At 54.2% G+C, this 13180-nt stretch overlaps 1 protein-coding gene across 3 annotated transcripts; it reads left to right on the top strand.

Moving 5' to 3' along the window:
- Positions 1-3892: 3892 nt before the first annotated feature.
- On the top strand, positions 3893-11950 carry PSMC3 (proteasome 26S subunit, ATPase 3). 3 transcript variants are annotated; one of them, XM_003278973.3, is made up of 12 exons: positions 3893-4162; positions 4417-4500; positions 5120-5245; positions 5656-5760; positions 5863-5925; positions 6170-6307; positions 7364-7507; positions 7615-7763; positions 9806-9902; positions 10124-10269; positions 11525-11606; positions 11774-11950. In XM_003278973.3, exons 1-12 carry the CDS (start codon positions 4088-4090, stop codon positions 11882-11884), a joined length of 1320 nt encoding a protein of 439 aa, XP_003279021.2. In that variant the 5' UTR covers positions 3893-4087; the 3' UTR covers positions 11885-11950. The 3 variants fall into 3 exon arrangements, with proteins under 3 accessions (XP_003279021.2, XP_030685220.1, XP_030685221.1); XM_030829360.1 differs by lacking the exon at positions 3893-4162 and adding an exon at positions 4165-4250 and having other exon boundaries at positions 11774-11945; XM_030829361.1 differs by lacking the exon at positions 3893-4162 and adding an exon at positions 4234-4250 and having other exon boundaries at positions 4421-4500; positions 11774-11945.
- Positions 11951-13180: the final 1230 nt, after the last annotated feature.

Genomic DNA, 13180 nt, shown 5'->3' with positions numbered 1-13180 from the left:
AGAATTGCTTGAGCCCAGGAAGTGGAAGTTGCAGTGAGCCCAGATTGCGCCACTGTACTCCAGCCTGGGCAACAAGAGCGAAACTCTGTCTCAGAAAAAAAAAAAAAAAAACCCACAAAAATTAGCTGGGTGTGGTGGTGTGCATCTGTAGTCCCAGCTACTCAGGAGGCTGAGGTGGGAGAATCACCTGAGCCTGGGAAGTGGAGGCTGCAGCGAGCTGTGATCACACCACTGCACTCCAGCCTGGGTGACAGATTGAGACTGTCTCAAAACAAACAAACAAAAACAAAGAATGACTTCAGGGTTTTGGCCTGGTGGCTCTCACCCCAGCTTGATGCCAAGACAGAAACATCTGTTCTAGGCCTGGCCTAGACCTCTTCTCTCTAGAGGCCCAGATGGACCAGAGGCCCCTAATTCAGCCAACCTCTTTCTCCCTGAGGACCTGCTCTGCTCCAGCTTACCAGCTCCTTGCTGGGACTGACCTCCTGGTACTTCCTTGACCTTTTTGAGCAGAGTGAACCTTCATAAACTATTCTCCTTTTTCTCCCATCTCCCCAAGACATTCCTACTCCTGGGCTCACAAGATAATCAATCCCTGTCATTCTAGCCAGGATTAAAGAAGGGGATGTTCAGGGCCAGGCGTGGTGGCTCACGCCTCTAATCCCAGCGCTTTGGGAGGCCAAGACAGGCTGATCACCTGAAGTCAGGAGTTTGAGACCAGCCTGACCAACATGGTGAAACACCGTCTCTACTAAAAATACAAAAATTAGCCAGGTATGGTTGTGGGTGCCTTTAGTCCCAGCTATTTGGGAGGCTGAGACAGAGGAATCACTTGAACCCAGGAGGTGGAGGTTGCAGTGAGCTGCGATTGTGCCACTGCACTCCAGTCTGGGTGACAGAGCAAGACTCTGTCTCAAAAAAAAAAAAAAAAAAAAAAAAAAAAAAGAATGAGACGTTCAGCCTAGAATGGTCCTAAAACCCAGGTGGGTCAATCCTTCTCTTTAACATTCCACCAGGCTGTGGTCCGGCACTGGCTTTGGGGATTAGGAAAAAGATTGCAGTATAGAACTGAGCTCAATTCTGAATACAGGAAACACAGCTGGGAATTTATAACCAAAGCAAAGTGAAGGGGTCAGTGGATTGAAAATTACTAAGAGGAAGTATTAACAGTAGGGGGATTCTTTTTTTTTTTTTTTTTTTTTTGAGATGGAGTCTCGCTCTGTCGCCCAGGCTGGAGTGCAGTGGCACGATCTCGGCTCACTGCAAGCTCCGCCTCCCGAGTTCACGCTATTCTCCTGCCTCAGCCTCCCAATTAGCTGGGACTACAGGCGCCCGCCACCACGCTCGGCTAATTTTTTGTACTTTTTAGTAGAGATGGGGTTTCACCGTGTTAGCCAGGATCGTCTCAATCTCCTGACCTTGTGATCCACCCACCTCGGCCTCCCAAAGTGCTGGGATTACAGGCGTGAGCCACCGCGCCCGGCCAGTAGGGGGATTCTTGCTAAAATGGCCTAACAGGATTCTTGTTAAAGCAGGCCAAGGACAGCCGGGCACAGTGGCTCACGCCTGTAATCCCAGCACTTTGGGAGGTGGAGGCGAGAGGATCATGAGGCGATTGAGACCATCCTGGCCAACATGGTGAACCCCGTCTCTACTAAACTACAAAAATTAGCTGGGTGTGGCGGTGGGTGTCTGTAATCCCAGCTACTCAGGAGGTTGAGGCAGGAGAATCGCTTCAACACAGGAGGTGGAGGCTGCAGTGAGCCAAGATCGCACCACTGCACTCCAGCCTGGGCGACAGAGCAAGACTCTGTCTCAAAAAAAAAAAAAAAAAAAAAAAAAAAAAAAGCAGGCCAAGGACTTATACTTCAAAGGTGAAGGATAAATAAGGACCTGGATCACATATCAAGAGGGATGAGGTATCAGGGAGGGGTGGGGGGATTCCGTTAAACTGACTAGCAGGATTTTTGTGAAAACAGGGTTAGACAGGTTGACGACAGGGATGAAGGAACAGCCCACAAGGCCTAGTCAAAAAAAGATGGCTCGGAAGAGCCTACCTAAAAGTTGGTTAAGGGGAGAATGTCTACATCCCTCCTAGGCCCAGGCTGGAGGCTTTCTAAACGTATTCGTATTTGTCAGGATCTCCAAAAGTAGGCCCCAGAATGGGACCCAACTGATCCAGGCATAGTGGGACCAGCACAGATGGGACAGTCTCTTTCCCCTCCGGGCTTCTTGGCTCCTGTCGGGCAACTCAAAGTGAGAATTTGGGGTCAGCAGTCCTAGTGCTGCCAGTGACTCACTGAATGACCTCCAGCAAGGCACCTAACCTCTCTGAGCCTCCCTATGCTTATTTAAAGCTGAGAATGGTAATTCAATCTGTCCACAAGGCAGGCTTGTTGAGAGAATGGAATAAAGCACTGTTACTTGAGGAGACGCTTTGTCAGCCTGAGTGAGCAGCTGTACATGTTGTTATTTAAAGAAAAAAATTCTGCTTTCAACCGTGTTCCAAAAAAAACCACTGCAAAGGCTAGGTGTAGTGGCTCATGCCTGTAATACCAACACTTTGGGAGGCTGAAGCAGGAAGATCACTTACGCCTAGGAGTTTGAGACCAGCCTGGTCAACATGGTGAAACCCTGTCTCTACTAAAAATACAAAAATTAGCCGGGCGTCGTGGTGGGCGCCTGTAATCCCAGCTACTTGAGAGGCTGAGGCAGGAGAATCCATTGAACCCGGGAGGCGGAGGTTGCGGTAAGGAGAGATCGCGCCACTACATTCTAGCCTGGGCGACAGGGCGAGACTCCGTCTCAAAAAACAAAAAAGAAACAAGCAAACAAAAAAAAGGCAACGATTGCACAGATTTTCATCAGGTTAACAGGGTGTTTGTGATGGTCTGACTTGAAATATAAGCTATGTTGCTTACATGAAGTTCCCTTTAAAGGGGCTCCAGGGCTCGCCTCAAAGGATAAGGAGAGATCATTTAAAATAGCCGACAGGGGTACAACGAATGAGTCTCCCATGATCCGGAGACCCGCTCTGCTCACTGAGATTACTAAACATGGGCAGAGAAAACAAACAATTGCAGATACGAGCCATAATTTTTTTTGAGACGGACTCTCGCTCTGTCGCCCAGGCTGGAGTGCAGTGGCGCGATCTCGGCTCACTGCAAGCTCCGCCTCCCGGGTTCACGCCATTCTCCTGGCTCAGCCCGGAGTACCTGGGACTACGGACGCCCGCCACCACGCCCGGCTAATTTTTTGTATTTTTAGTAGAGACGGGGTTTCACCGTGTTAGCCAGGATGGTCTCGATCTCCTGACCTCGTGATCTGCCCGCCTCGGCCTCCCAAAGTGCTGGGATTACAGGCGTGAGCCACCGCGCCCGGCCCGAGTCATAATGTTTTTAATCGTAGAGGCTGATGGTCAATTGAGTTCTTCCCACGTGGACAATTCCGTGAAGCCTGCTCTGACGTTAGGAGCAGCAGCGATTTCTCTTTAAAGCTGGTTAATGATTCCCTCCCGTAACTCCGGGTGGCCAGCTTGTACTTAAATAATTGTAAAAATGCGGACTGAGGTGGCATGCCTTTTTGGCCCTTTGCACACGGCTGGGCTATGTCGTTTATTAATTGGGAGACAGTGTCATTGTGTAAATCCTCTTATTCCTAGCGGGGTCACGGTCTGAGTTTGAATGCGCCCCTCCGAAAGTATCGTCACGGGCCAGATTAAAGACTACATTTCCCAAAGGCCCTCGCGGATCCCACCCTTCTCCCTCCCTTTCCGGTTTTACACTTAGGCCCCGCCCCCGATGCGCGTGTAGGCCAATAGCGGCCCCACCTCTCGCGCCCGGCAAAAAATAGGACGCGGGCGGGAACGTTTCATGGGCCGCGGGGGCGGGGCCTGTGGCCAGGAGTTGGTCTTTGGAATCGGAGAGGCAGATTCGCTGCTCCGCAGTGCGGCCGGAGCTGGTCCGGTCAAGAGTCAGGATTTGTGGGGAGAGGTCCTCCACTGGTCAAGAGAAGGCTTTCAGAAAGACGGTATTAATTTCCCGTTGCGGCTCCGCCCGGTCCCATCTTCGGCCCGCTCCTCCAGGAAATGAATCTGCTGCCGAATCTTGAGAGTCCAGTGACTCGGCAGGAGAAGATGGCGACCGTGTGGGATGAGGCCGAGGTGGGCACCGGGCGAGCTGGCGGTCCGGGAACCGGGGCCCGCAGGGAGACGCCATTGACAAGAGGGAAGGAGGTGGCTGGGGGTCAAGGTCTGGCCCGGTCCCGGGGACGGGGTCGTTTGGGATGTGGGCAGGGGTCCTGACTCCATTCTGGTTTTATGGGCGTGGAAACTGAGGCTGTGAGTGGGTGCGGAGAACGCGGGATGCTTGTTCTGAGTAAAAGTAAATATATAAATAAACAAATAATTTTTTACAGCAAGATGGAATTGGGGAGGAGGTGCTCAAGATGTCCACGGAGGAGATCATCCAGCGCACACGGCTGCTGGACAGTGAGATCAAGGTGGGCGCACAGCTCCCGTGCGGGCGATGGAGCCCCCACAGGACAGGCCCCGGCGATCCGAGTCACCTCTCCTACGTCCTTCTCGGGCACCCTGGGGGAGACATGGGGCTCGGGCTTCCCCCTCGGACCAGGAAGAGAGGAAAGAAAACTAAGCCTTAAAAGGGACAAGAAGACAGGCAGGGGGTGGTGGGAGACCTGGGCTGAGATGAGAAGTTATCAGATTGCCTTTCCCAGTGAGAACTGGGAATAATCCTCTCAAGAATCCTTCTTTTAGTAAAATGCCTATTTTACAGATGAAGAAACAGGCTTAGAGAGGTTTGTGCTGCGATAAAGCACCCAGTTCTTACTAAGAGGCAGAACCTAAAAACCTATATTTGCCTGTCTCGGAGGCCTGCTTTTATTCCAATACTACCACTATTTCACCAGGAGGTTTCCAAACTGGCCTCCTGTTTTGGCTTCTGCGGGATGTGGACACAGTCAGACTGCCTTCAGAGAGCCCCAGAGCTGGATGAATGGATGCGGGAGGGTCCTCTGGGCACCCTGGACCTCACTTGTTACAGGGCCCTAGCATAAGCTGTGCCAGGGCTTATATTTGCTCCTCCTCCCCTCCTCATTTCAGATCATGAAGAGTGAAGTGTTGAGAGTCACCCATGAGCTCCAAGCCATGAAGGACAAGATAAAAGAGAACAGTGAGAAAATCAAAGTGAACAAGACCCTGCCGTACCTTGTCTCCAACGTCATCGAGGTGTGTGTGTATGTGGAGGGGAAGAGAGGGAGTCAGTGGGGATTGGGGACAGCCTGGGGTGGGGCCGCTAGGGAAAGAGTGGGTGGAGGTTTTGAGGCCAAGCTGCATGTCAGAGCTACACCTCCTGGGGCACTTTCATGGGGAAGACAGGGGCCTGCAAAGGCCTGGGAAGTCTCACGTGTCTCCTTTTCTGTTGGTTATGTCTCCTCCGGGGTAGATGAGCCCTGTGCAGAGGAGCAGCACCTACCCAGAGATCAATCCCTGGGATTAGCAGGGGCACCCACCTTTGGTGGGCTCAGGGCTATTGGAGGAAGGAGGTAGGGATGGCCAGCCCTGCAGGTATTAGGAGCTGTCTTAGGAAGCACTGGGCCTTGGGGAGTTCAAGGGGCTGAGTATTTTTTCCTTCCCAGCTCCTGGATGTTGACCCTAATGACCAAGAGGAGGATGGTGCCAATATTGACCTGGACTCCCAGAGGAAGGGCAAGTGTGCTGTGATCAAAACCTCTACACGACAGGTGAGCGTGGCTCAGCAAGAAGAGACTGGAGGAGGGTGAGGAGCGGATGTGGGACAGGACTAGGGAGCCTTCCCTGAGACTGCCCCTGTAACTTGTCCACAGACGTATTTCCTTCCTGTGATTGGGTTGGTGGATGCTGAAAAGCTAAAGCCGGGAGACCTGGTGGTGAGTGGGGCCTGAGCCCAGGCAGCGCTTTTCTGGTGACTAGCTGAGCCCCTGCACCCGCCCCAGGTCACTGCTGGCTCTGAATCTTGGCAGAACAGCTCAGAGAGTCTGAGATTCTGTCTGCTTGCTGCTTGATTCTTGTATTGCCCATCCTGTGTCTTTCCCTCTGCAGACACCTGTCACCCAGTCAGTTGGGTAGCCCTTGAGCTGGGCTAAATCTGAAGGCCCTGTGCTGTGTCCTTAGGGTGTGAACAAAGACTCCTATCTGATCCTGGAGACGCTGCCCACAGAGTATGACTCGCGGGTGAAGGCCATGGAGGTGGACGAGAGGCCCACGGAGCAATACAGTGACATTGGGGGTTTGGACAAACAGATCCAGGAGGTGAGGGAGGCACGGCAGCTGCCAGCAGCCTCGTCAGCCTTTTAGTTTCTCCACGCCATTGATGCAGCTCACCTCTCTAATGTGTCTTTCATCCTCATAGCAACCTAGGGAGGAAGGGAGGGGTGCCATGTGACAGGTGAGGAGACTGAAGCCCAGAGAGTTTAAATGCCTTGCCCAGGATCACAGAGAGACCAGAGCCAGGACTGGAGCTCAGGCTCCTGGTTCTTGGCCCAGTGTCTTTTTTTTTTTTTTTGATATGGAATTTTGCTTTTACTGCCCATGCTGGAGTGCAATGGCGCGATCTCGGCTCACTGCAACCTCCGCCTCCCGGGTTCAAGCGATTCTGCCTCAGCCTCTGGAGTACAGGCACGCGCCACCAAGCCTGGCTAATTTTAGCGGAGTATTTTTAGTAGAGATGGGGTTTCTCCATGTTGGCCAGGCTGGTCTCGAACTCCCAACCTCAGGTGATCTGCCTGCCTTGGCCTCCCAAAGTGCTGGGATTACAGGCATGAGCCACTGCTCCCATCCCCTGGCCCAGTGTCTTTTCTGCCATACACTCCTGTTCCTGGAGAGTCCACAGCCAACCTTGGTGGGGATGAGTGTTCTGTGTCCTCTTTTTTTTTTTTTTTTGAGATGGAGTCTTGCTCTGCCGCCCAGGCTGGAGTGCAGTGGCGTGATCTCGGCTCACTGCAAGCTCCGCCTCCCGGGTTCACGCCATTCTCCTGCCTCAGCCTCCTGAGTAGCTGGGACTACAGGCACCCGCCACCAAGCCCGGCTAATGTTTTTGTATTTTTGGTAGAGACGGGGTTTCACCGTGTTAGCCAGGATGGTCTCGATCTCCTGACCTCGTGATCTGCCTGCCTCAACCTCCCAAAGTGCTGGGATTACAGGCGTGAGCCACTGCGCCCGGCCTTGTGTCCTCTTGATATGGGGAAAGGAGTGGGCGTGTCCCCGAGTTAGAGTAGGAGGGATGCAGATTGGGGTTGGAGTTATGAAGGGTTGGGCTGTAGAAGCCCTCAGGGCTTCATCTCCTCACCCAGGACTTCCTCCTGGCAGCTGGTGGAGGCCATTGTCTTGCCAATGAACCACAAGGAGAAGTTTGAGAACTTGGGGATCCAGCCTCCAAAAGGGGTGCTGATGTATGGGCCCCCAGGGACAGGGAAGACCCTCCTGGCCCGGGCCTGTGCTGCACAGACTAAGGTGAGTACTTTGGGAGGGATGCGGGGGAAGTGGGCAGGAGCAGAAACTCTACCAGATGGGCTCAAAGGGTCTGCCTTTGACCTGACTTTACCACCTTTTCCTGCCAGGCCACCTTCCTAAAGCTGGCTGGCCCCCAGCTGGTGCAGATGTTCATTGGAGATGGTGCCAAGCTAGTCCGGGATGCCTTTGCCCTGGCCAAGGAGAAAGCGCCCTCTATCATCTTCATTGATGAGTTGGATGCCATCGGCACCAAGCGGTAAGGGAGGGCCAAGGGTCCCCAGCGATCTCTGTGGTGGTGGGGGGAAGTGGGTTGACTCTTAGTTGTGCTAAATTGTGGTTCTTTCCCACCCTGTGTCCCCTCCTGCCCCTGGATGGTGACTCCTCAACTCTTGAGATTCAAATTCCTAACTCCTGATCAATAGCCTCCCTGTTTCCCCAGCCATTCATTCCCACAGCTGCCAGCATGTTCCTTTCAAAACAGGAATCTGGGCCGGGCACGGTGGCTCACGCCTGTAATCCCAGCACTTTGGGAGGCCGAGGCAGGTGGATCACGAGGTCAGGAGATCGACACCATCCTGGCTAACACGGTGAAACCCTGTCTCTACTAAAAATACAACAAATTAGCTGGGTGTGGTGGCAGGCGCCTGTAGTCCCAGCTACTTGGGAGGCTGAGGCAGGAGAATGGCATGACCCGGGAGGCTGAGGCAGGAGAATGGCATGACCCAGGAGGCGGAGCTTGCAGTGAGCCGAGATTGCACCAGTGCACTCCAGCCTGGGGTACAGAGCGAGACTCCATCTCAAAACACACACACACATACACACACACACACACACACACACACACACACACACACACAAAACTAGCCGGGCGTGGTGGCGTGTGCCTGTAGTCCCAGCTGCCCGGGAGGCTGAGGCACGAGAATCACTTGAACCTGGGAGGCAGAGATTGAAGTGAGCCAAGATTGCACCGCTGCACTCCAGCTTGGTGACAGAGTGAGACTGTCTCAAAAAAAAAAAAAAAGAAAAAAAAGCCAAAGCAGGAGTCTGGCCACCTCGCTCACATGAACCCACAGTGGCCCCTGACATAAATCAATCCTGTTAAAAACCCTTCCTGGCTGGGCGCAGTGGCTCACTCCTGTATTCCCTACACTTTGGGAGGTTGAGGTGGGCGGATCACTTGAGGTCAGGAATTCGAGACCAGCCTGGCCAGCATGGTGAAACCCATCTCTACTAAAAATAGAAAAATTAGCTGGGTGTGGTGGCGTGCGCCTGTAATCCCAGCTACTTGGGAGGCTGAGGCAAGAGAATCACTTGAACTTGGGAGGCGGGGGTTGCAGTGAGCCGAGATTGTGCCACTGTGCTCCAGCCTGGATGACAGAGTGAGCCTCCATTTCAAAAAAAACCTTCCTGGCCCTCCCTGTTGTTCCCTGGGATAAATGCTGGACTTGCAAGGCTCAACATGTGCTGCCCGTTTGCGCCTTCACCCTCATCTCGTGGCTGTCCCCAGCCTCCCCTGCTCTGGACTCCTGCCACGGTGTTTCCTGCGTTTCAGGCCCGCCGTGGCTCTTGGCCTGTTCTCCACTGGTTGGTTGCCCAGCTGGTGTGCTTTCAACCTTCAGATCTCAGCCTCAGGGATGCTTGCCTGGGCTCTCCCGTACAGCACCGTCCAAGGCTGGGCCAGATGCCTGTGTTTCTAAGCGTTAGCTCAGTTTGCAAGGGTACATTCATCACAGTAACAGCCCAAGCAGTGGCTGGTTTTGCATTTTTTTTTTTTTTTTTTGAGATGGAGTCTCACTCTGTCGTCCAGGCTGGAGTGCAGTGGTGCGATCTCGGCTCACTGCAACCTCCGCCTCCCAAGTTCAAGTGATTCTCCTGCCTCAGTGTCCCGAGTAGCTGAGATTACAGGTGTCTGCCACCACACCTGGCTAATTTTTGTATTTTTAGTAGAGATGGGGTTTCGCCATGTTGGCCAGGCTGGTCTCGAACTCCTGACCTCAGGTGATAGGCCCACCTTGGCCTCCCAAAGTGCTGGGATTACAGGTGTGAGTCACCACGCCCAGCCTTGCTCACTGTTTTATCCTCAGCCCAGCACCTGATTCTAGGAGTCTCTTCAGTCTCTGAATGTGGTCAACAATTAATGACACCTTTTATGTGCCAATCCCCGGGTTGGGGGCCCCAAGTTGAGTGAGCCATTTCCCTGCCCTGGTCGGGTTAGGGTTAGGCTTCCACTGGGTAGAGGAGGGGAGGGCTCTGCCTAAGCTGTGCCCTCACCAGCATCTTGGGCTTCCTGTGCCCTAGCTTTGACAGTGAGAAGGCTGGGGACCGGGAGGTGCAGAGGACAATGCTGGAGCTTCTGAACCAGCTGGATGGCTTCCAGCCCAACACTCAAGTTAAGGTGAGTATTAGCACTCCCAGGTGAAGAAGATGAGGCTCAGAGGTCAGGAGCTGTCAGGCCCCCAGCTAGCGAGTGGTGGAGCTGGAATGAGAATTGGGATCTGTCTTTAACATCCCATGTGTCTCACCTGCACTCTGGGGGCTGCCTCTCTGCCTTTTTTGACTGTGTCTGCCCATCTGTGAACACCTTGCTCCTTTCAAGTTGTGGCTTCTCTTCCTCAGGTAATTGCAGCCACAAACAGGGTGGACATCCTGGACCCCGCCCTGCTCCGCTCGGGCCGCCTGGACCGCAAGATAGAGTTCCCGATGCCCAATGAGGAGGCCCGGGCCAGAATCATGCAGATCCACTCCCGAAAGATGAACGTCAGGTGAGCAGGAGCACGGGCAGGGCACAGAGACCTGAACAGGCACAGGAGGATGTCTCTGCCACACTTCTCTGTACTGAGCTTCCCCAGCCTCCACGGCCACCACCTTCCAGGCCCCAGGCACACACAGCACCGTTCCACACACCAGCCTCCGTCTCTCCCCAGTTGCGTGATGTAGCGTCTTGCCAGGGCCCAGGTCGTAATTCTGGGTGCTCTGCTCCTTAGACTCCACCCCTCATCTGAAGGCACAGAGGCTGGAGGCACTCAGTTTCCTGGCCTCACACCTCAGCCCATTAACACATGCCAGGAATGGCCGGGACCAGATGGACTTGAGTTCAGATATGTATGATTCTCAGCAGGTGGCATGCCCTCTCTCAGCCTCACTTTTCTTTCTTTCTTTCTTTCTTTCTTTCTTTCTTTCTTTCTTTCTTTCTTTCTTTCTTTCTTTCTTTCTTTCTTTCCTCTCTTTCTCTCTTTCTCTCCTTTTCTTTTCTTTTCTTTTCTTTTCTTTTCCTTCCTTCCTTCCTTCTTTCCTTCCTTCCTTCCTTCCTTTCTTTCCTTTCTTTCCTTTCTTTCCTTTCTTTCCTTTCTTTATTTTTGGAGACAGTGTCTTGCTCTGTCACCCAGGCTGGAGTGCAATGGTGCGATCTCGGCTCACTGCAAGCTCCGCCTCCTGGGTTCACGCCATTCTCCTGCCTCAGCCTCCCAAGTAGCTGGGACTACAGGCGCCTGCCACCACGCCCGGCTAATTTTTTGTATTTTTAGTAGAGACAGGGTTTCTCCGTGTTGGCCAGGATGGTCTCGATCTCCTGACCTTGTGATCCACCCGCCTCGGCCTCCCAAAGTCCTGGGATTACAGGCGTGAGCCACCGCGCCCGGCCTCAGCCTCACTTTTCTTATTTGGGACTCGGGGATAATAGCACTGATTTCACAGGGTCGTGGTAGGGATTAGATGTGACAGTGTCAAGCGCAGTGCCGGGCACAGGATGCAGACAGTCAGTCCCTGGAGTCGCAATTGCAGATTTCTAGAAGGCCAGAGCTCAAGAGACCCTAGAAATAACCTGTTATAACCTGCATTAACTTCCTCCCTTCATCCCCCACATCTTGTACTGAGAAGAAAACAAGGCACATTGCGTAAGGGACTTGCCTCTGATCACAGGGCGACTTGACTTTGTTGCTTGATGGGGCCAGGGGAGGACATTTGGCCCCTCTGCCCATTCCGCATAAGCCACTGAGCCTGTATCTGTCCTCTCCCCAGTCCTGACGTGAACTACGAGGAGCTGGCCCGCTGCACAGATGACTTCAATGGGGCCCAGTGCAAGGCTGTGTGTGTGGAGGCGGTGAGTGGTCAGCTGGGGTGGATGCGTCACTCTGTGCCTTCTTGCCCTCTCCCTGGACAGGATGGGGGCGTTTGGCTGGTGGAGATGGCTGAGGGAAGAGGCCTGGGCCTCAGGGACCCAGGGAAGGCATTCAGGCGTTCAGACCTAGACTGTTTGTCCCGCTGTAGGGCATGATCGCACTGCGCAGGGGTGCCACGGAGCTCACCCACGAGGACTACATGGAAGGCATCCTGGAGGTGCAGGCCAAGAAGAAAGCCAACCTACAATACTACGCCTAGGGCGCACAGGCCAGCCCCGGTCTCACGGCTGAAGTGCGCAATAAAAGATGGTTTAGGGTCCCTGCCGCTGCTTGTCTGCCTTCCCTGGGCTCTGGCTGGAGGAGTGGGGGCATGTGCAGGAGGCCCCTTCCCCAGGTGCTGCCGCCTGGAAACCCTGAGACAGCCGTGGGCCCCACACCACTGTCAGGATGAGGCTTTCTGGGGCTGTGCGTGGTGCTGCAGCTGCTGCCTGGGCCTTCAGGCCCCTCAGAGCCCTCTCTCCCCAAGCACCGCTCTGCTCTGAGCTTTCAGAGGCTCATGGCCCTGCAGTTCCTGCACAGAGGACCTGGATAGAAGCCACCCTTTCACTTTCGGCATTTTGGTGTCTGGCACTAGTCCTTGCCTCCTGGTAAAGCCAGGCTTGGGTTTAGACTTTCAGCCTCCTCCCTTGTTTCCTGGCCCTTGGGCCCCCTGTTTCTCTAGATGCCCCCTTAGCTCTTTCTCTCCCTGTCTTTTGGCCAAAAACTGAGTCTGAACAGGATCCACTGGGAGCCCCTCTAGGACTGGTCTGTCACGCTGTGCTCCCCTCCCCCGATTCTGCCATCTCTTCACTCCAGCTGGCCCCTTGCCTTCCCTGGGTGGCCCTGCTTGGCTTCCCACTGACTCCCCAGCCCCTGCCTCAGGAGTTCAGCAGCACGACCCCTGAAGTGCTTCTGGTTCTGTCCCCTGCCCTGGACTTGGCCGCCCCAGTTCTCCATTCCTGTTCTCTCTTCTAACCAGACAGGGCATTTGCTCCTGACCATGACACCCAAGTTCCCCCACAGGGACCACACCCACCCTGCTTTGGCTTCCTCATCTCTAAAATGGGGCCCCCGGCCTCTTCCAGTGGGCTGTGATGCTCGCACGCACTGTCTGCCATCCAGCAGGGCTTGGCACCCCAGCTAGCAGCCCCGAGCACCTGCATAGGTGAGGAGGGCAGCCGGCCAGGATGGCCATGGCTCATTCCTTGGATCTGAGGCCAGGAGTCAATGGGTCCTTGAGACAGTTATCTTACGGGATGTGTCGCAGCTAGGCGAAGCAAATACTATGTTGTTTTAAAATGTTTTGCTCATAGAAATACTGAGAGCCAAGCACTCCCAGCTAAGGACGTCACTGAGGTTTCACAGCCACCTCTCCCACGCTCCACGACACCACCCAAACTGCAGATCCCAGCCAGTGGGCTATTGACGGCGGTCCTGGCTGGCCTGGGAGGGAAGAGGTGGACTGGACACCCCACCCCCATTCTCTTGACAGGACTGGGGAAGCGGCGCCCCATGC

The sequence above is a fragment of the Nomascus leucogenys genome, chromosome 15 (genome assembly GCF_006542625.1).
Source record: "Nomascus leucogenys isolate Asia chromosome 15, Asia_NLE_v1, whole genome shotgun sequence".
NCBI lineage: Eukaryota > Metazoa > Chordata > Mammalia > Primates > Hylobatidae > Nomascus > Nomascus leucogenys.
The sequence above is the reverse complement of the archived record's forward strand: the minus strand, read 5'-3'. Positions and strand labels throughout refer to the sequence as shown.

Excerpts from the sequence above, each read along its gene's own strand:
- PSMC3 (XM_003278973.3), top strand. The coding sequence starts at position 4,088 with ATGAATCTGCTGCCGAATCTTGAGAGTCCAGTGACTCGGCAGGAGAAG. Across the intron at positions 5,246-5,655 it reads TTGTCTCCAACGTCATCGAG|CTCCTGGATGTTGACCCTAA; the intron begins GTGTGTGTGTAT and ends TTTCCTTCCCAG. Across the intron at positions 7,764-9,805 it reads GATGCCATCGGCACCAAGCG|CTTTGACAGTGAGAAGGCTG; the intron begins GTAAGGGAGGGC and ends CCTGTGCCCTAG.